A 23,983-nucleotide genomic window follows, 5' to 3' on the forward strand; every position below is an offset into this window, starting at 1 on the left:
GTCCAAGTCGACCCAGCTGGTAAACCAGGATGGTACCACTCCATCACTAAAATATTGGCAATACTTTCATAGATCTAACACGTCAGTGGATGATCAAATGTTTGCTACAGGCTAACAACAAAACAATCCTTGACTTTCTGCATTGAACTATTACCAGTGTTGAGTAAGCTTTAAGTTAATACTTATTCTTGAGTTGACCAATAGGAGGTGGATAAGAAAAGAAAAAAGTAATAACATCAGATGGTACATTTTGGTTTTATATAATGTATTATACAGGGGTGTGGACTGGAGTCACATGACTCGAGACTTGACTCGGACTCGAGTCCCAAATTTGATGACTTGCGACTCGACTCGACATAATTAAAGAAGACTTGAGACTCGACTTAGACTTTGACAGCAATGACTCGAGACTTGACTTGGACTTGAGCCCTGTGACTCGGAAAGACTTGATCAGATCAGCGTTGTTATCACTCTAGACGGGTGCAGCGTGCTTGGGCTTGACTGGCAATAAGCCAGAGACTGCGTTCAGGGAGCGCTTGATATACAGTATAAATTAATAGCATAACTTTCGACAAAAGAACCGAGATAAGAAAAAAAAAAAAATTACATGATTCGTCTAGTGGCTATCTCCGCTCGTGAAAAGCGCTGCCCTGCCCGTTTGATCGCCGCCCAGCAGACACACGGAGCGGGCATGAGAAACAAGAGGCGCTGCCGCGATCACTGGTGCTGGCCTTACCATCACCGACCGCTGCTGTTAAATGGTAAACATATTCCTCATTTCTTTTGTTTGTCCGACACCGAGGTGCACCATCCCGCCACGATACTCGCACTCTGTCAACTCGATGTACTTTAATTTGTAAACACCTCTCCAAGACCTTTTTTTTTTTGATCAGATCCCCACTTTTTGTTCAATCAGTTGCATATTTTAATTGCATGTGCATTTTATTTTATTTAAACCTCCATTAAGTTTAAAGTTAATCCATAATCAAGATTTAAATCAGTTTAAAGTTATGGTGCAACAGGATTAAAGTTAATCTTAAATATTACTTAAATCCAGGATCAAAATGATGGGTTAAAATGTAAACCTGCTTATTTTTAAAGGTTTAAAGTGCAAAATAATTATTAGATAAACCTTGATTTAAGCTAGATTTAAAATTAATCATTGCAAACAATTTAGCTATAATTTGATAGAAAAAAAGCGGCACTTGGCCTAATGATCATTTAAAATATAATTTGAAGAAGTGTTTCTTTCACAAAATGATTTGTGAATTTTAGCCTATATATAACTATAAAATATACTAAATTTTTCTCCCTCTTCACCAGGCACTCATTTCACTTCTATTTCTTTCGGGGTAAATAATTGAATTCACCTGTTGTAAATCAGTCTGTATAGTGCTCATAGACCCTAAATTTAGCGATCAACTATGCATATTATAAACGTAACATTTAAAGTACAACATTTTGTCTTTGTTACTATTAGTTATAAAGGATGGTAGCACATTATTTTTGAATGACTGTCTTCATGAGTTTTTCTGCATCCATATTGCATGTTTCCTCTCACTTGTAAAGTATGGTAGCAGTTTTTCTTATAGTTCTTTCGAAACAGTTCTTTCTGCGTTTCTGCTCACATGCTTTTAAATCTGTTTCATTGAGGTTCCAAATAATGGCTCATTGGTTTAGATATAACACCTAGAAGCATATATTCTTCTTATGCACACATGCAAAGTACTGCAGCTGTTATGAAATTCTGTTGTCTTTGCTATTCTGTTACTAATAAAATAGTTTTTTTTGTCCTTGTCACAATCCCTAAATTGAACTTGAGTAGTTTTACTAAGGGCACCCATCTCACATGAAATTAAACTATGTAAAAACATATTCTACCTGACTTCCTGATATAAATTACGATAAATTTGATGTGGTAATTAATATTGAGACACTAATTTGGGCAAAGAGCACTAATGACTTGTTTAAGACTTGAAGCTAAAAGTTGAGGACTTGCAACTCGACTTGGACTTGCCTATTTTGACTCGGGACTTGACTTGGGACTTGTCTGTCTTGACTCGAGACTTGAATGCAAAGACTCGAGACTTACTTGTGACTTGCTAAACAATGACTTGGTCCCATCTCTGGTATTATATAGTATTTTGTATATAATCATTTTATAGTCTATACAGTATTCAATGCATTTACATCAGGAATAACTGTAAGGCTGATGATACACGGGGCAACTTTTTTTGAGCAATGTTGCTTGGGCACTTTCCCATTGAGAATGGGTAACAAATTTCTATCTGGATATTTTAGATTAGACATGGGCCCCGTGTTTCACCTGGTCGTCCGTTGACGGCAACATTGCCCAAAAAGTTGCCCCGTGTATCATCAGCCTAAGCTACAAATTGGCTACAAGCAGCTCACAGATAAACACTGTATTAAGTGCATCAACTGACAAACATGCACAAAATGAACATGCAGCATAGAACTGTTTGAAACCGCATAATGTGTATACTATTTTTATATATATATATATTATATATATGAATAATAGACCGTAGCACGATTTTGCTTCTTCAGTCGATTTATACTGAAAATTGATGGTCAAGCTGAACATATTGCATTGTGGGATACAGTATTCCAAACATTGTGTTGGGGTTGTATACTGCACATTGTACTGTTTCATAGGTCATCCTAGCATTCCCTACATCATGTTTAAATAGTAAGCAAAACTTACATAATACAAAAATATATTAAATAGTAGTAAGCGATATTGTAATGTACCATTCCAAACAATGAATGCATGTTGAGTTACACACGTCACACAACTTCATGGATCCAGAACTTTATTAAACTGATGTTGCATTTCAATGTGGTGAAGCTGAAATCACAGTCAGTTAATCGATCGCAAACTATGAACCAAAGCTAAACAGGTGGGAGGCCCTCCCCCACGAATAGAAGTGCATTATATAGTACAATAATAGCGATGCATTCACATTCAGAGACAGACAGATTTCTAACAGGCCTACTATGTGAAAATTAACCACTGATGGCGAGCTGATGTCACAACACTTCCCTCCCCCTCTCCTCCAAAGCATGGAAGAAACAAAACCCCCACATACAAAAACTGTAAGAGAAGAGAATAGATCCAGAACGAATCTGCATTTAATCTGCCAAATACTGAGCTGTAAAAAAATAAATACAAAAAAAAAAAAAAAATTTGGTTTTAATATTAAGGTTCAAACCCCATTCTTTAATACACTAATGTATGAACAATAAAAAGTCTGAAAACCATGACAACTGATAATAGCGAATGTAGTGCTGAGGCAATACCAATTGGCCACATTTTTATCCAATTAAGGCTTCAAAAAAAAAAAAACAACAACAATACAATAAAATAAAGATTATTGGGATGAGTGGGAGGAGAAGGGTTAAGGTGTCTTAAATTTGGTGAATAATTTGTTTGGAATGCTGCCATCCTTTGTAGTCTTCCTGTTGCTGTTCTTTAGATGAATAATGTCCTGGGTTTTCTTCTGGTTCCTTTGATCACCGAATTGCTATTAGCCCAACATCTATCAGTTTCTGAATTTTCTGAGCGATGACAGGGTTCTTTAGATGACTAGGTGGACAGAGGGGAAAAAAGGAAGAAATTAATCACTGAAAAATCCTAAATATTTACATTATGTGAATGTCACTGATTCAAGAACATGTCTAGACACATTTATAAACACGTTTCTTAAAGAAAAAAAAATGGTTTATTATTATTTATTTATTTATATGTGTATGTATGCATGCATGTATGTGTGTGTGTGTGTATGTGTATGTATGTATGTGTGTATGTATGTGTGTGTGTGTGTGTGTATGTATGTGTGTATGTGTGTGTATGTGTGTGTGTGTGTGTGTGTATGTGTGTGTGTGTGTATGTGTGTGTGTGTATGTGTGTGTGTGTGTGTGTGTGTGTGTGTGTGCAAAAAAAAAATATTTTTAAACACTGCCTGTCCAAAAAAATAATAAATAAAAACTGAAATAAACCTGGATTATTTGGTAAACTTGTTTTATGAAACAGGCCCCAGGTTATTCCATCAATGATTTTTTTTCTTCCCTGATCGCACGGACATTCCAAGATGACAATGCCAGAATTCATTGGGCTCATATTGTAAAAGAGTGGTTCAGGAAGCATTGAGACAATCTGTATTGTTAAAAGTGCTATATAAAATAAAGGTGACATGAGACATCAGTCCAGATTCAGACCTTAACCCCACTGAGAATCTTTGGGATGTGCTGGAGAAGACTTTGCTCAGACTCCCATCATCAATACTAGATCTTGGCGAAAAATTAATGCAACTCTGGACAGGAATAAATGGGGAGCACCTCAAAAGTAAAAGGTCAGAACACATTACAATATTGAGAAATTTGGTGGTAAAATCTGCTTAAATTCCATGATTTTTTTTTTTTTAATCTTAATTTGTTGACAATCTCCCACCTCACATTTTGAAGGGTGGTCACACCACACTTTTCAAATTCAGGACTGCAGATTTGCAGTAAGGTGAAGAATGCATGTTTTTACTTTTTGGGTGTATTACAGGTTAAATTATATGTTTAACATTTTTGGGTTTAAAAAAAAAAAAAAAGTTTAATGTTTCTTAAAGACACTTCAGAGTGTGAGGCCATATCACAGTTGCAGTGCTTAAAGTCTACCGTGATGGTAGCTTTGTATCTCACTAATCTACACCCCCATCTCAGTTCATGCAGATACCATATTAGTTGAATCAAGAGTGCTAGATAAATGGAAACACCCAGCACACTGAGGAAGCCAGATTGTGAACCACTGCAAAATACTGAAAATAATACTCGAATGGTTTCTTACTCGCTGAGGGCCTGTGGGTCTTTCTGCATCTGCTCTAAGATCATGCGCATGGCAGGATCACTCATGATCTGCTGCACCTCTGGGTCGGCCATGGCCCTCCGTTTCACGTCCTCTGGGCTGTCGTTACGCATTGCTTGGCTCACCATACAGCGTTGCAGACCCTCTGTGGCCTCCTGTAGTGGCAGAGGAGGAGAGAAATATAATGTTACTATGTCAGGCCATCACCACCAGCACAATCCTCCTCAAACTCAGAGATAATGGAGCAGGTCATGTATACCTTTGAGTTGGAGTCAAGCTCGAGAGCTTTCTGGTACACATCCATTGCTTTAGAGAACTCCTTCATAGCCTCCAGTGCTGCTCCCTTGCGTGTGTAACCCTTAACTAAAAGTGAGTGGATAGCGTAAGGTCATTGCAAAAACAAAAACAATATGTATGCATGTAAACTGCGCTCACATGGAAGCGGAGAAAACAAAATGTATAGCACTTACTGAAGTTTGGGTCCAGTTTGATGCACTCCTCACAGTCCTGATAAACAGACCAAGAGGTGATGGTTAACAGTAACAGGACACGATGGTAAACTAGTCAACCAACTAGTCGATAATTGACATCAATGTAGAATCAGTTTTTTCCCTGTTATTGTGCTTTTAATGGTTAATGCTGTTAAATTTCTCAGAAGGTGTTAATGTGATGACGCTCTGAGAAGTTGCATCTATAAATTCCTTCCCTTTGAATCACGACAACTACAGCAATAACACCACTCTGGAACCAATTCAACATGCTCAAGTTTAGACTATTATAATCTGAAGATGTCCATTTTTTCTTCTGAAAGCAATGATAGTTTTGTGCAATAGAACATAGAATAGTACAGATCAGACACATTGACATATCATACAAAGGCTGGAGTCACGAAGGGGGGTGGCAGTCTTATCTACTTCATTTATCCATTCATGGTATTCATTACATAGTTATTTCATTGTCTACCACACGTGTCTTTCTTGTGTTAAAGGGATAGTTCACCCAAAAATGAAAATTTGATGTTTATCTGCTTACCCCCAGGGCATCCAAGATGTAGGTGACTTTGTTTCTTCAGTAGAACACAAACAAAGATTTTTAACGCAAACCTTTGCAGTCTGTCAGTCCTATAATGCCAGTCAATGGGCACAGAATCTTTGAGACAAAAAAAACAAAAAACATGCACAGACAAATTCAAATTAAACCTTGTGGCTCGTGACGATACACTGATGTCCTAAGACACGAAACAATCGGTTTGTGCGAGAAACTGAACAGTATTTCTATAATTTATCATCTCTGATAAACCTCAATGTCCGACCGTCACAACATCCGGCGCATGACACGTCAACCTGCTCTGGCACATAGAAATATATACATGGATGCCTCATTGGCGACTCTTTCTATAGGCTGCGATACGTAATGATCTATGTATACATCTATATCTATATGTTCCAGAGCCGTTGACGCGTCATGCGCCGGATGTTGTGGATGAGCTCAGGAGAGTTGGACATTGCCTGTATCGGAGGTAAAAAAAATGATATAAATGCTGTTCAGTTTCTCGCACAAACCAATCGTTTCGTGTCTTAGGACATCAATGTATCATCACGAGCCACAAGGTTTAATTTGAATTTGTCTGTGCATGTTTTTTTCTTCTCTCAAAGATTCTGTGCCCATTGACTGGCATTATAGGACTGACAGACTGCAAAGGTTTGAGTCAAAAATCTTTGTGTTCTACTGAAGAAACAAAGTCACCTACATATTGGATGCCCTGGGGTAAGCAGATAAACATCAAATTTTCATTTTTGAGTGAACTATCCCTTTAATACAGCAAGTAGCTCTACAGGTCACCAATGTGTCACAAATCCTTTAGATTAGTTGCTGACAAACTCTCTCCAATTCGCATATATTTTTTTTATTTGTCAATCCACCAAGATTTACAGTATATGAAAAATTAGGTAACACTTTATATTAGAGAACACTATTCATTATTAACTAGCTGCTTATTAGCATGCATATTGGTTGTTTATTAGTACTTATAAAGCACGTATTAATGCCTTATTCTGAATGACCTTCTAGCTCCCTTAACCCAACCCAATACCTAAGCATAACTACTCCAAACAACTACCTTACTTACTATCAATAAGCAGCAAATTAGGAGTTTATCGAGAGAAAACTCTTAGTAAATAGTGAATGTGTTCCCTAATGTAAAGTGTTACCTCAAACTCCATTGCTGGTGCCCCGAGGAAAAAGGATGGAGTCATCCGATACTCTCATACTCGCCTTCAATAACGTGACAAAAACTCACAACATGAACATGATCTGGCCCACTACAAGAGCTTCAAACAATCTCTGTGTGTTTGTATGCATGATTGTACCTTGAGGGCCAGCTGGAATTCCAGTAGTTTGGTGTAGCAGGCAGCTCTGTTGCTGAAGAGTTTTGCATCATAAGGGTTTCTCTTGATGGCCTCCGAGTAATGTTTCATGGCCAAAGGATAGTCACCTACATGTCACACAGCAACAGAACAAATGAAATGGCAGTCTAAATCATTTCAAAATAAATCTTATTAAATCAGAATGTTACAGCAGTGTTGATTTGGTTCATATACACACCCTTCTGGAAGGCATCATTGCCCATGTTTTTTTCTTCCAGTGCCAAATCTGGATTGATGTAGGCCTGCTTCTCCTGTTCCTTTAAAAACTTTTCCGCCTGTTTTGAAAAAACAGTTTTAAGTATAGATTTTGAGTATAGACATTTTACTTCTGAGCTTAAGTCTCATTACACAGAGTCTCATTTCACACTACTTAATGCTAAAATTAGCGGGGGGGTTTTTAATTGTATAATGGGACAGTATTTTTCTAAAAAAAAAAAATAATCCTCATGACATTCATTTTTTAAAAGCAAAATAAAATTCTTAAAATCACTTTAATTTTCAGGTGAAATATGACCAGGACACCACAGTCTAACAGAAAAAGAGAGATATACTAGGGGATATTGGTGTGAATCTTTCACCAAAAATCTCAATGACCTGCTGGCATTTCTTGAGGACTTCAGGTGTGCGATGCTCTGTAAGACTCTTATTAAAAAACTGGACTGCCTCTTTGTACTTCTCCTGCTTAAAATAGGAGTTACCAATCCTGGCGTATGCCCTGCAACCAAACAGAGACAAAATAAATCAGTATAGAGGTCCCATGAATACATTAACAATCACTTTTCAGTTTTGTTCTGGTACAGAAAACTTACTTGGCAATTTGTCTGTAATCCTCCCGGTTCTCTCTGCCCACCTCAATGGCTTTCTCACAAATCTCTCTGCACTTATCAAACTCCCCCTTTTCAAAATGCACAGCTGAGAGAGAAAACGGACACACTTAATTAGAAGTATTAACTTGTAGAAGTTGTGGGTTTGTGAGAGTAGTTAAGGTGGTTTTATCCTACATGACTTTAAATTAAAACTTCTCACCAAACCTTTTATCTTCATACTTGAACAAAAGCTAAGTGGAAGGGCAAAGGCTAACAAACACCATATGGGGGTGTATACAGTCTTATTTTGCTGTTAAGCATCTCAATGTTGTTAAATAAGTGGTTAAATGGTTGTTCACACAGAATATGGTATTTGCATTCCATTCCATGAAATGAAATTGGGATTAAATTAAATATTAGATAAAAACAAAATGAAAAATGTTTACTTTGCAACTGAAATGGAATTAAATTGAAGCACTAAAATTACCAACTAGAAATTAAAGCTAAATAAAACCTAAATAGTAAAACATTCATTTATTCAGCTATTTCCAGACTCAAGGTCCATTGGCAAAACACTAAAACAGTACAATACACATTAAAATAGTTATACCAATGTTTTCTCATAAGCGACTGATCACACCACAGTAAGCCTAGGATATGACAGCAACATTATTATAGCATTCTGTGAATCATCCAAACAAGTGCCGTCAATCGATTAAAAATTGATTTAATCATAATTAATCCCACCTAACATAAAAAATTTTAAATATAAATTTATATTGCAATAATTTCACATTCATCTTTAAATTAATGTAGAAACAAAGACATGTATATTTTTAACATCTGTTTAATGGCATCTTTTTAATGACTGAAGGCAAGTAATCACTGGCCACGTTTACATGCAACCAAATAATCAGCTTGCAATCGGATTGACAGCTTAATCGGACTGAAAAGCCTTCATGTAAACACCTTAATCGATCAGAAAGAAATTTCGACCGGATTGAAAGGGGTGGTTTATTCCTTTTCTAATACGATTGAGAGCGCATGTAAACGCTTGATCAGATCCTTGTTTCGGATTCTCATCCACAGACGACTGGTTTTGGATGTGGGGAGGGGCATTTTTACTGCGTAATAAATTTAAGCAGCACGACACAGCGGTTTATATACTCATTTTTACCAAGTCATGGCCAGAAATGGATAAATGTTCTGCCGTTTAAAAACAAATAAAAGAAACAGTGTAGGAGAATGGTTATTATGCGCAAACAGCAGGAAACTCTATATATGCGTGCAGTGCACACACGCCAAAGAAATCTATTCTGATTTGAAGCTTTTGACAAACACGCAAAGCAACCCAATCACTTTATTTAGCGTTCATGTAAACACTACATTCTGATTTATCAATCGGAATGAATTCAATCCAACTGAACCAAAAGTTGTGCATGTAAACATAGCCACTGATACCAATACTACTGATGTCTCTAGGAAATTGTTCTTTTTTTTCCTAATATTTATCCACTGGCTATATGTAATGTTGACTATAACAACAACAAAAAAAAAAAACAATCTTTACATTAACCCAATATAATAAATGTCACATTTACCTCTGCCCTTCAGCAAGTAGGAAATATACAGAAATTGAAACTGAAGTTATCAAAAATAACTTAATCTAAATTAAATATAGATGAATCCTTAAAGCTACAAAGTTATTGATTTCCTCTTTTTTCTTTTGTTCTTTGATTAACAGACATCACAGCAGCTGGGCTATTAGGTTATTTGGCTGCTACTACTTTAAGAGCTGCCGTTGCTGAACGTGATGCGGATCTGACAGGCATGCTTATTTCATTCGCGCTTTAATATGAAATGATACAGGCTACAGCATGTGTCGCTGTATTTGAGTGTCCAATTGAAGAGCACGCGCTACGAGCACATTATAATGGCTGACAGGACAGGAAAATTTATTTTTACTGACATACGACCTTGACAACATCTCATCTGATCACAGTTCTTGTCAAGGGGGAAAAAAAAGAAAAGAAAAGAAAAGTGAGTGAGTGGAGTGGCCAACCCTAGCTCCATGTAAAGATTCCTATTCGGACCGGATTAGTTTTACATGGAGAGGTGGGGTATCTCAGTGTGTTTGCAAAACAGTGATTTTATTCCCACCCAAATGTGCCATCTCAGAATAGTGCTTAATTCTTACCTGCTTGGTTTGACAGATAGGTCATGTTGGTGGGATCGTGCTTTAGAGCTTCTTCATAGTGCTTCAGTGCAGCAGCAAAATCTTTCTTCTTGTATGCTGCATTTCCCAGTTCCTTCTCCTTCAAGGCCTGGAAGAACGATCAAAATTAAGACAGACATCATTGCTAACATGGCATTGCAGCATATTCAACGTACAACTGCAGTCAACTAAACACAAAAAAAGTCAAACAGCTCAGTTTAAATTGTCTGTTGTATGTAGGGCTGTGTCGGAGCGCATGGCCACTGTATCGCCAGTGTGTTATTCCAAGCATGTGAAGGATGCTGTTTTGCATGGATACTGGGACAAGAAAGAAGTTCAAAGCCTTGTTTACATAAATACTAGTTTAGCAACCAAATGTTAGGCTACACCTTGAATATTTAAACATATGGATTTATGCAGAGTTATGCGAGCCCAACGCCGGTTTCAGTTTCATTTTAAACAAATTTGTTTATAGGTTTAGCCTTTATAAACTCAAATGTTGTTTATAATTAATGTTCACATACATTTATTTTATTTACTGATAATTTACGTTATTTCTGAATGTTACGTTATTTCTGAATGTAATTACATGCGTCACACAACTTTTTTTTTTTTCTTGCAACAAAGCAATTTTGACCCAATGCGACTCATACAGGTGTGACTTGTATGGAAAACAGGGTACATGTAGAGAAGAGCTACACCAAACCAAATTTGCTTTGACAGAGTACCATTCTCTTGTTCTCTGGCAGGTCTTCCTCTTTGGGAGGAGGTGGAGCTGTCTCTTTGGGTTTAGGGGGTGGGGATGGAGTCGGTTCTTCATCTTCATCCATGCCAGCTAGATCCAGGCCCAGCAGCACTGAGAGAGTGGTCATCACACGAGGGTCCTGCAGTTTTCTGCAGATCCAAAAAAAAAAAAAAAACACACACATTACTTAGGGCTGCACAATTAATCGTTCTGTGATCAGTAGTAAATCTTCATCCAAACACCACATGGCGCTCTCGTGCTGAAACTCCAAATATGACTCGCAGAAGAAATCCAGGAAATCCCTATAGCGGTTGCTGAATAAACAGAAGATTTAAATGCTTTCATTGATTCAACGTGACTAATGAACACACAACTACAACAATATATGGGTTAACGGAGTTCTTCAAAAAAGTATGAAATAATGCAATCCTAATCAACATGCCTTTGTCACTGCTTGGAATACTATGAAATATGTTACGTGTCTTATTCTGTGCAAGAAGCCACATCATCTCACAGAAAGATTTATTTGAAACACTCGGGTGACGTTATGAAGAGAGTTTGGAATAAAAATGTTATTTAATGTGGTATTTTCATGTGCTTTCAGATGGAGCAGCATTTACTACATAGAGCCGTAGTTCACTGACAAGCTATGCAAACTGCTTTTATAAATCGCAGAAAGATTTCTTCACGATTAAATCAGTCTGCGATTATGAAAGCAGTTTTGGGTAGCTTGTCAGTGAAGCTACACCACTCTGTGTAGTAAATGCTGCTCCATCTGAAAGCACATGAAAATAATACCAAATTTAACAACATTTTTACTCCAAACACTCTTCATATTTCATATTCACTTTTGATCATAAAACTGGCTTTACTGACAAGATGCACATGACAATCGCATTTGATTAATCGTGCATGCCTAAGAAATTACAATACAAAAATATTTGACAATTTTTTATATACATTTACTGGAGAACAGATGCCAATTTATATAATCCCGCTATATACCCTCTTAACATCAGATAAACTACTTTATTTGCCAAAGTGTGCAGTACACAAGGACACCATGTGGGATATTGTATTAATATTGCAGTGTTCTATATGACCTTCCATTTCACAGGGTTTCTGCAGGATTTTTAAGCTCAAATTTCATATGAGCAGGGTAGGGCAATGTCTATAGTAATATATGCTTTTACCGTCATTTTACAGTTTAATGATTTACAGTTCAGATACAAGTTTTCACAAAAACAAAAGTTTTATAAAAATGATACACTTCACATTTCAGGCTTTAAACCATTTTTAAGAAAACGGATGAGTCAAAAGTATTAATTATTATATAAATTTTCACAACAATGATCATCAATAAATTATTATATTATTAAAGAACCTTACATTTTACGGTTTAGATTTTTATAATGCATTATCTTCTTATCGATCTACCAGTTCACATTTACAGCTCTGCGTGTTTGCAGGGTAAAAACATGGGTCGAATTTTCATGGAATAGTCCTGGCTTCTAGATGAAGTGATTGTATCACTGCAGTGGCCGTTAGAAGCTCCGGTTCCCATAGAAACCCGAGGCTAGACCAGCCAATGCACATGCACAGTCATAATTGCGTAATAACTGCACATGCGCATTGACTGGTCTAGCCTGAAAAATAAGCTTTTTTAACGCCATTTGAGCATTATAAACTACATTCATGAGACAGTTCATTTCAGATTTTGTTGCTGATTTGAAATATGTAATTTATTTGTAAGTTCATAGGGCAGTTTTTGAGATTCCAGGATTCCCCAATTCATTTAGATAGGACTTGGTTTTGGATAAGCTGCCCAGAGGCGTTGCAAATATGGCCAAGGAGTGAACAGACTTTTCTTGAAAGCGACTTCGTCTGAACTAAAACAACAGGCTTATTAATAATGCACATTCATCTCTGGACTGGGACACGCTGATAGGATAACATTCTGATCAGAAGCTTCTTTACACTTGTCTTTTCAATGTGTATGTGGACAACATCCAGATACAGGTCGCATGTTAATGCCAAGTGTAAACGCAGCCCTCGACTCATTTAACTGGAAGGCCAAAAGACATTTGTGCATTGTGCAATATTATTGCTCTTTAATAAACAGTTTCTATTTTGAATCCATTTTAAAATGTAATTTATCCTGCGATAACAAAACTGAATTTCAACATACTTATTTGGTGCTCAAGAAAGAGCATCTCATCAAGTGTTTAACAGTTGTGCTGCTTAATATTTGTGGGAAAACTGTGATATATCAAACTCTATAACTGACTGCAGCCCAAGCAACATCTCTGCTACATAACTGCAGTGACTTGTGTCACTCAGTGATCTCTCCTTACATAATTTCACAAAATTCATTGTCAATCGATATAGCAGAGTGCAAGCAGGACCCTGTACAGTCAGACTGTCCTTATAAGTTTAGTGTGAAAAGAGTAGTGGTTAACAGACGCAGATTTTATTTCATTTTTTTCATGGCGGTGGCCGATATAAAACTGATAAATATGATATGACACTATTTAAAGATGGTAAATGACTAGAATATATTTACTAAATTAGATAAATGATATAAAAATAAATTGACGTGAAAAAAATAAAATAATTCTATATAATTTTTTTTTTTTTTCACTTCAATTTATATTTTTATATCATTTATCTAATTTAGTAAACATTTACTAGTCCCTGGAGGGGTACAAATGGACGCAATCTAATTTTTTGATGAATATTTCATGACATGTCGTCACTGGAAGGTTAAGTCAACTGTGTTGTTAGCCAACGTAAATCAACCCTAGCTGTCCTTGTAGGTAGCCAGCATAACTATATCACTGTGAATACAGTATAGACCATAAATGTCATAAAATCTTACCCGTTTAAACCCAGATGTTGTGTGTTAGCATGTTTTATTGCAGTGAACCATTTTAGTCGTCTGAGGAATACAATAAAATGATTAGCCCTTTGCTTTATGGGACAATCGCGTGTGTATATAGGAAAATGCATATTTTCAATTGAAGATAACTTCTAGATTTAATATGGGCTGCTTTTGGTGCTCAACACTTTTTTTTATTGGTCGTTTTGTGTGTTTTACGAATAAGATGGTAATATTTATTTGCTAAATGACCAAAGCCAACTAACATTATTCATATTGTTTTGGTTTCTCTCCCCCATATTTTTAAAAACTGAAAAAGCGGCATGAAAACACAGGTATTGGTATTCCGTATCGAAAAGTTGTATTGGGCCATCCCTACATATTATAGTTTTTTTTTAAAGATTGATTTAACAAAGACTGTAAACCTATGAAGAAAATAGAAGCTTCTGTGCATCTGCGCTCGGGCACTGCATTCTCAGCGCTGTCAAAAAAAGTAAGTTATAGGCTGATACCACTAAGCAATGCCAAATATCAGCAAACCACTATACAAGAGACCTTTGGGTAGTGTCGCGGATTATTATGTGATAATGACTAGCCGACTGAACATTATGCAAAGAAAGACACAATTAGAATCCGAAAGGCAGAAGGCATACAGAACACTTACGTGCCAAGCTCTGAGGGCTTGTTCCTGAGCTGCTCAAGCAGCTCCCTGTAGCTGGGGTCAGACAGGAGCGCTCTGGTTCGAGGGTCACCCTCCAGCTTTTCATACAAGTTGGGAATGGAAAATGGGTTCATCATCTTTCGCTCTGAAAAGAACATGAAATCATCAGTTACACTAAATTTTTCAGTTTCTCACCATGTTCCTCCACTGACACTACAAAGAATCTTTTACATTAAGAAAAAAAAGTACAAGTAGTGCTGGGCGGTATGAACAAAAATTCATATTACGGTATTGTTCAAAATTATGCCAGTTTCATGGTATATAGCGGCGTTTTGTTTTTTGTTTTTTTCTCCATGTACGTGTCTCTTCTACGCATTTTCCATTTTAGTCCAGGTGATGTGAAAATAATGCTCACTTTTTCATAAAAGCATGAAACTTTGTACACTTGTAAAGTTTGCTGCCCTAAAAATTTTCAGAAATGGAGCCATGGCAAAAACGCCTCATGGTTGCCATGGCGACCATTTTTACTTTCTGCCATAACCAAATTATGTATTTTGTGTCATATCTCCTGAACCAAACATGATAACACAGAAAAGGTATATACAAAAAAAATATACAAAAACTATATACATAAACTGTTCAGGTGAAGAGTTAATGGTGAAATCAGCAATGTGAGAAGGAAATGACAGTATCTGTACATTAAAGCATGCAGCGGCACGACTGGTCTTCCATGAGGCCAGAAGGGCCCACTTCACACCTCTCTTTATCTCTCTGCACTGGCAATCACAGCATTTACAAAGTCCATATTATGGCTATTACTTCTTTCTTTGATAATAAATGCACATTATAATTCTTTAGATTGGGTTGAACAAATCATTTTTGCTTGAATAGAACAGCAGCTACGCTAATTATGTCTCTATCCGTTTCTCCGATTCTGTAACTAGGAATTACTGAAGCGTCAGTCTGGATCCAACCCTTAAAAAGATACGAGATGACCAAACAAACACCTGAGAAGAGATGATGGCAACACCTCAGAGGACCACGGAGGATGCCAACCCTCAGACAACATACAGAATTACCAAGTTAAGTCTGTCATAACTTAAATATATTGGGTTTCTTCTGCATGTATTTGTGTATATATATATATATGCGCATGTGTGCGTATGTGTATGCGCATATATATAGTAGAAACTTAATTTCCTGTAAAGCTGCTTTGCAACGATTGTATCGTAAAAAGTGCTATACAAATAAACTTGAATTGAATAATTAACTAATATTTTATTCAATACCACATTAAAAGATTTTTTTCTTCAAGAATACCATCATGTATTTCAGGGAAAATCATCTCAGGTAAGTGTATTTTTCCTTACTTCTCAGGCAGAGGCAGGTAGGCGGTAGTGTGACGGCAATGCTATCAGGTGAACAGTTAATTGTGAATTCAGTGACTTTATGAGAAGGATTAAAATGAAATCTCAGATGATGCAGAATGAAATTTCAAATATTTCATGTAAACTTAATTTACAATCACTCTCTGGGGCTAGAGTTGTCCACACGGGGGAGCCAGAGTCCTGCATGCAGGCAGGTACACGCAGGTGTGACGTCACACAGACAGGCATCTGAGATCGGCGGTAAAGATTTTAGTAGATAAAAATAAATAAATAAATAAATAAAAAACACTGGGTGGATTTTTATCATTATAGGGTGGTTGTATACACACTGCCAACACACATTTCAGTTCAAACAACTTGTAAAAGTACATGTAGCATTACAGTATATGACCCCTTTAATTAATATAAAGCACACAGTCGCAGCAGGAATACAGCCCGCTGTCACTTAAAGAGCCGCACGGATCCAATTTACACATGTATTTTCATTCTCAACTCTTTACGTTCATTTATTACATAACCAACAAGGGTTTACATGAATAATCACCAAGCGCTGCATTTTGACACATTTTTGCGTGTATTTGACCATTTAGGCGCTAAATGATGACTGTACATGTTCGTGTTCTGTTCCGTCTGAGCGCATTCACCGATATCCTCCCGAGGAACTGCGCAAGTTCTCTTTCACGCTTTTAATGAATATATCTAATCAACTAAAATAAATCAAGCACGTCCGATTTTGCAAGTGTTTCATTACATGATTTTACTGATTTGCAAGAGAAATCGGGCTTACATGGAGGAGTGAAAGCGCACCGCTGGAAAGGGGGCGGAACAGGGCGCAATAATCGTTTTATATCGATTACTGTAATTTCATAATCATTGGAGGCCGAAATCGAAACTGAATTTCGATTAATTGCACAGCCCTACCATATTTAACAAATGGTTCATAGAGCATTATTTTCAGCTTTATATTTGGTATATAGTACAGTCATCTGTAAATATTTTTATTTTCTCAGTTTTTTTCTCTAATACAGAATCCCTAAAATGAAAAAAAAAAAAAAAAAAAACAGACTTTTACATGTACACAAGAAACTTTTTTTGTGCCATCTAGAAACTATTCACATGTGCATGGGAATGTTTTGCATGCTTACGCATTACAATTTCTAGTTTTATATAACCCCTTTCCTTTGTGCATCACTGCCATCTTACTATTCTAAAACGACAACATGGATGCACATGAATTAACACCTGCTGGGTTCATGAATATTTATCAGAGATGTCAACGATTAATTGACGATCGATTAATTGTCAGTAAGAGATGCGATCGATTATGGTCGATTAAGCAGTTTAATTTTGGGGTGCGTGCGGCTCATGCGCAAAACACGTGCAAGCGGCTGTGAGTGACGTGTCGGAGCTGGATCTTTGGCGAAAATAATACTAACGTACAAATTACGCTTTTAATGTGATCCAAACTTTAAAAGTACATTTAAAAAAGAAACAATATACATTTATTTTGTATTGAAATGTAGTAACTAAGTCATGTTTAATTATAATTTCCCCAGATATAATTGTTTTATCTCTGCGCTTCGACAGGTAGCGAGACACGAGCAGGACATGTCTATATACAGGCTATATAGGCTTAGGCTATAATTTGTAATTTAATTCTTTACTACATTTGACTTAATTTATGGGCACTGTCTGTTTCATTAATTTGTTCACTAGAAAACCCATGATTTAACTAAAATAAGGGAACAAATTAAGTCATAGGAACGAATTCTTAATTCATGGCCACAAAATCTTTCATTCCCCCCCGCATGTTTACCACAGTAAGAGATGCGAAAACAGTGATTAAAAGTGAACGACAAAATAAACCTGCGAAATTAGAGGGTGAGACGGTGAGGATTTGGGAAAAGAAACAAATATTATTAAATTCCTGGAACTCATGACCAACTGGCAGAACAGAACATAAAGCCGTGAATGGCTTCAAATGTACAGGTATCGAACAGCATGAATGCAAATGCAGTCATGATGTAACATTTGCCTGCTAACCCATTATTTCTTTTATAAACAAAGTGTCATACTTGCATTAAAATGTTTCATGTGAGCAGCAGTGCTTTCCGTAGCACCGGCGATAGAAGCGGTTCTCTGACTGCGCGGTGCAGCCCCACGAGCCGCAGTTACGTTTGGGATCATTTTATTTTAAATGCCAATAATGTCAATTGCAAACATTGCGATTGTGTTTTAAAATACAGCAACGAGAACAATGAAACCATTTCAGTGGTCTCCGTGACAGGATCTGAAATGATCCGTCAGCGCACTCTTCATTTTATCAAATGATCATAATCACATCTATTCATTTCACAGTCCTGCTGCTAGCCTTTCATTTTGACCAAAACCCCTTAAATTTGGGTGAGAAAGCCTGCATTTTGAGTGGCATTTGCACATCCCGTCATGCCGGTGAATATATGCCACTGCAATAGATGCATTTTGCATTATTAAGGTTAACGATTAATCGATTAATTGATCAATTTAAACGAAGATCGATCACTCTAATTTATTTGCTGAAATCAAAGCAGGGACAATAATAGGTCAGCACCAGCCAATGAGATTGCTGATTGCGCATTAGTTCCGCCCACTACTCGGCAGTTCTTAAAAGCTGAAGATTTCCAAAGGATCTCCGTTATTTTGACAGGAAAATACAACAAAGAATATCGTTTACATGTAGCACGTCAATTCTGCATGTTATGCAAGACTCTCTTGCGGTCTCTTTCTTTGCGTGTGTGTGAGAAAGTGATGGTGAGGTGTGCGCCGTTACACTAGATTTTACAGTACATCAAATACAGGAGCGCTGCGCAGCCATTGAGATGAACTGAAAAATAGCACAGATCGCTTGACAGAGAGTGAGACTCTGACGCGCTCTGTCAGTGTGTTCGGCTAGTGAAAATATATCTGTGATAATCTTATACTCAGCCACCAACTCATAAACTGGCGAGTAGAATCTTAGAATTTATTAGCCATTGGCTAATATTAGACCTCATTTATTCACCCAAAGTGAAGATTTAGTCGCATATGCGAGTGATTTACTCACACTGTAGGGGGTTGTCCATCTTCACCATCCCGCTTCGTAATACAGCTGTGACCTCAGCACAGTGAAAAGGGACCCTGTCGCGCCACGTTCCAAACGTTGTTTATACACCAGTATTTCAATATATTAAAAATCCATATCATAACAAAAATAAACACCGGTATTCGGTATGAACCGGTATACCACCCAGCACTAGGTACAAGCAACCAAGGAAACCTACCAGGTATTTTTCACCCAAAGAGGCTTAAAGTACATTAATTTCAAACTGATGTGCTCTAAGGCTTCGGCCTTGAACAAGACAAAAATCCAAAATCCATTTTATAAGATTCAACATTACACTCTACTCGAGGTGAACAGATACGTTGGTTTCTTATCAAATGTTTTGCATTGTGGAAATTCTTCCAAAATCATGGCTAAAAAGGGGGAGACATTCCTTACCTGCTAAGCGTGCTTCAATGTTCTGAAGTCCCTCCTTGAGTTGCTGATTGGACGGCTCTTGGCGTATCCCCTCCTGATAGGTCGCTTTGGCATCCTCTAGTCGCCCAAGAAACTCCAAAGCAGCTGCTTTTCTTGAGTAGCCCTTAAAAAAGATGAAAATTGAAGATTACAACTCTAGAAGAAAACGAGAACTAAAGCATAAATGGCAACAAAAGGAGATCATGAAAAGAGTGACACTAGGGCTGGGTGATCTGACAATTTTATATTGTCATCGATCTTGAAGACGTCTACGATCAATCTTTTGTGTCCTCATAATAACTACAGCAATGACTACCTATTAGATGACTGTGGCTGGTCAAATTAAATTAAGTCTCTATTGTGTGTCTTTCATGCATGGTGATGTATTTTAAAAAAACAACTCAACGTGAGCTAGCAGTAGCAGTGCGATGAATCAAATTTTAGTTTGTTTCACATGCCATTCTATTTAAACTGTTCAAATAGATAAGGCATAGGCTTGTTCCAGTCTGGATATTCTCAATAGTACATCTCAAAATTGGGAAGATCGCAATTCAGATTGAGAATCGTAATTGTGAGATAAGATCATGACATGATATTTTGAGAGGATCTCCCACCCCTAAGTGACACTAACAGCAATAACTCACCTTGCCCCAGTCTGGCTTAATCTTTATGGTTTGGCAGGCATCTTTGAGGGCATTGTCATAATCGCCCTTCTTGGCATAGGCGGCAGATCGGTTGCTGAAGAGGACGTGATTGGAAGGGTCTAATGTCAGGGCCTCAGTGTAGCACCTAACCGCCTCATCAACATTTCCTGCGCTCAGCGCCTTGTTACCTTGATCTTTCAGTTGCGATGCCTAAGGAGAAAGATGGATTAAAAAAGCAAACATTACATTTAACAAATTTTCCCATTTTACTACATGTCAGGAAGAGAACAAGGTCAATGAAAATAGCATTTGGAGGCGGCCACAGCCGGTTGTACCAGCTGGGTGTAAGTTACAACTTTTGACATAAGGTTCACTAAATGCCTGTTGACACCAAGAATGATTAATATAAAGATAACTCTAATGATAAATCACATTAGTGTCCACACCAACGCATGATAATTTTCTGTTTATTATAAGCACACTGCTGTTTTGTCATCTGTGGCTTTAAGACCTCTAGCTCTTTAAAGAAGGATTGATTTTGATTGGCTGTTTATGTTTTTAATAGCCTATTCATCAAATTGTTCGGAATTTGATTCCAACTAAATCATTCATCAGTGATGTTATCATCATAGTGTGGACTCTACAGTCTGCAATTCTTTCAAATTTAGAATAATTTTTAAAACTCTATTGTTATTATAGTTAGTTTATTGTCCTTTCGAAAATTATTTTTGTATCTGTGACAACTCTTCAGTGATCAATAACAATAATTAATAAATACAAACAAACATCAACAGGTTACAACACATTACAAATAAATACAACCAGCTTCAAACAACATCGCTTTCACAACAACAGAATCACTGCCATAGATGTAAAATGACAACTGTGATATCACAAAAAAAAAAAAAAAATTAATTAACATTAACACAGCTATACTGGAAAATATAAAAAAATCTTTGCGCCTGGGCAGTCTGTATTAATGGTACCCTGCACCTTCGACCAGATGGTAATAACTCGTATTATTATAATCATCATCCATGGTGTAAATAGGCCCTAGGTTACAAATCATCCACTACTAAACACTTTTTAAACTTTAAGCTGAAATGGAACTCTAGATAAAAACTTGCAGGAGCCACAGTAAATAACAGACTGACTGAATTTCATCCTACTGAATTTTCATTTTACCTTACAGACTTCATACCTGACAGAGTTTTTCACCATGAAAAAAAAAAATGACACTTATTTTAAAAATAAGTTGAAATAAAGCTAATGGACGGCTTGAAACAATAACACACACAATGATTTACAATCTTGGCCTACCTTTAAAAGTTTGTAAGCTAACGTTAAAAATAATTTTCACTTTGGAGAAAATGAATGGAATTCGTACTCCCAGAAGCTGACTGTGGCACTATAAATACTGAGAGTAAACTATTTTTGTTTCAATAAGCAATGACCATCAGCTACATTCTGCCTAATGAACAAATGCTGCAACCAACCAAAGCACAGAGTTAAAAAACTAGCTAGTAATGACAGGAGAAAAATAAGTATATATTGTTTATAATTAATATTCCACAATGTTAAGCATTGCACTGAACTACAGTATCACTGCATAGATAATTTTACCATTTTATTTCGGATGAATGAGGGATGTTTAGCACTGACAAATGTTACACTTACAGCATGTTTTAATTATTATTATTATTTGTGTGTGTGTGTGTGTGTGTGTTATTGAAGGATTGCCATTCAGCATAGGAGACTCAAACATACTCATTCTCGGACCTATACTCAAAATAATGATTCTCACTTCCTTAAAAGTTCTTGCTGACAGATTGATACATCCTAGTGGTTTAAAACATAGTGGAAAAGTATAAATATTGAAAACAAACAAACAAACAAAAAAATAGTATTTTGAGGCTGCATTGTGATCTAGGCTATACATAGAGACTTTTCATAATTCAGTCTTCATTTTTTGCTCAGAAAAAAATAAACAATACACATTGTAATCTAATTAAGCTCAATTTAAAGCTGTAGGCTATTACAGACGTATTTGTTTGTTTAACGCTTGAAAACACCTTTTTTGTCTTTGACCCACACGCATTGATGTTGGCATGGCGTGGTGTTAAACGGTTAAAAACCGTTCCTTGAAACAGTGAATTGTGGAAGACGGACACATTCGGTGTGTTCAGCAGCAGCGCAGCATCTGTAGCCGTCGAGACTAGAAATGAACGTCACAGACAGCTGAAGCCCCACTGACACAACTTACATTCAGCCACTTCTCACAGTTTGCAACGCTTCTCCCTGCCAATTCAAAGCTCAAACAATCAAAATTATTAAGTAATTAAACTATAGCCGCCCATACGAATTGCATAACCTCAATGGAATAAAAAAGACAGGATAAACAGGATGTTTTGTACTATCCTTAAGTGCAATTTAAAAAAAAAAACTCCGTTTTACTGTAATTAGTGTTACGATAGAATTCTATTAAAAGTTACCCATTACGATCCGGATTGTAAAGAATTAACCATCCTATACATATTCCTTCGGGACTTTCTAATTGGCGTGACATATAATAATATAATAAAAGATGGGAAACCCCATCAGTTGAATCTCAAAAGTAACTGAATGAAATGACGTTGCGCCCTTCACACACACTAGAAGTCTCTAGATCTGACGTGAGCTTATGCTAACTTGCTAACTGCTGGAGGAGATCGACCGGATGAATAAACAAGCATTATTCACAAGGATCAAAATCTGTACTAAAACATGATCACCCTCTTTAAGATAACCCTTATAGTACGACTGTTTGCACAGATCGCAGGTTACAGCACAGCGTGTCAAATTGAGCTGCTAACGCGTTGTTAGCTTACTAGCCCTTACTATCATTGATGCGGTTTATAATGAACTACACGGAGTACGTCTTTAAAACGTGCAAACATAGAACACTTTTAACACGGTTTATTTCCACAATAATTTGAAAAAGCCACGTCTTCTTCATAATATGAAACGAAAAATATCCTATGTAAGAGTTACTTACTTTCTCCATAGCGTGGGCATGAGGTTCCAGAATCTACCAAGACACTAGCGTCGCTCCGCCTCTCTGCCTATTATCAATGTAGCCTAGAGAAGGGTTGCCAAGTATTGTAGTTTAACCCCATAAAAATAAAGTTGTATAAGCGTAATCGTGCTATGTCAAGATGCATAACTGAAATGAATAACAATCTAAAAACTATTCGTAGCCGCACATCTAGTTATTTAAAGTTATTATGCATTTATTCATATTAACAGCTCATAAAAGTTGTAATATGTAATCATTAAGCAAAATCGGTCTCTAGAAAATTCTGGCACAGATTTACGAATCGATGCTTAATACATGGCAACCCGAATGAAAAAGACATGTGAGAAGAAGAACTTAAACTTGTTACTTTTCCCACTGTATTAACAGCGCTGCGGTCTCTGATTGGATGAATGGTTGACTAGTAAATAAACGAGCGCTACTGTTGATGAGAAAAGTAATGCTGAATGTTCCAGAATTGTTCTGGAATTCTGTGAGGTGCAGCATGCCATGTCCATATGGAACATATTTTTCAGTATAATATAACGTCATATTTTTCTAATAGTTGATTGTTTGTAAAAAGTTTTTGATTTATAAAGTTTGTAAATCAAACCGGGGCTTGTTGTTACATGTTTTATTCTAGTGAATATTTTTCATTGTATTCTCAACCGGATTTTAATGCTCATAATTCTAATTTACATACCTTAAAATCTTGACTATAGCACTGACACAACATAAATTGTTGTGTTGACCTGAAAGG

General features: G+C 36.7%; 1 protein-coding gene across 1 annotated transcript; it reads right to left on the reverse strand.

Moving 5' to 3' along the window:
* Positions 1–2,800: 2,800 nt before the first annotated feature.
* stip1 (stress-induced phosphoprotein 1) lies at positions 2,801–23,359 on the reverse strand. Its single transcript, XM_058777147.1, has 14 exons — positions 23,206–23,359; positions 20,172–20,381; positions 19,510–19,651; positions 14,608–14,749; positions 11,049–11,214; positions 10,303–10,429; positions 8,109–8,211; positions 7,894–8,014; positions 7,478–7,574; positions 7,243–7,367; positions 5,344–5,380; positions 5,133–5,236; positions 4,856–5,028; positions 2,801–3,607 (listed from the first exon to the last, which is right to left on the reverse strand). The coding sequence occupies exons 1-14, from the start codon at positions 23,212–23,214 to the stop codon at positions 3,535–3,537; spliced, it is 1,629 nt and encodes a 542-aa protein (XP_058633130.1). The 5' UTR covers positions 23,215–23,359; the 3' UTR covers positions 2,801–3,534.
* Positions 23,360–23,983: the final 624 nt, after the last annotated feature.

This window comes from Onychostoma macrolepis, chromosome 05, assembly GCF_012432095.1.
Source record: "Onychostoma macrolepis isolate SWU-2019 chromosome 05, ASM1243209v1, whole genome shotgun sequence".
In the NCBI taxonomy this organism is placed as follows: Eukaryota; Metazoa; Chordata; class Actinopteri; order Cypriniformes; family Cyprinidae; genus Onychostoma; species Onychostoma macrolepis.

Excerpts from the sequence above, each read along its gene's own strand:
- stip1 (XM_058777147.1), bottom strand. Across the intron at positions 5,381-7,242 it reads AATTCCAGCTGGCCCTCAAG|GACTGTGAGGAGTGCATCAA; the intron begins GTACAATCATGC and ends TCTGTTTATCAG. Across the intron at positions 3,608-4,855 it reads GACCCACAGGCCCTCAGCGA|TCATCTAAAGAACCCTGTCA; the intron begins GTAAGAAACCAT and ends CTGTCCACCTAG.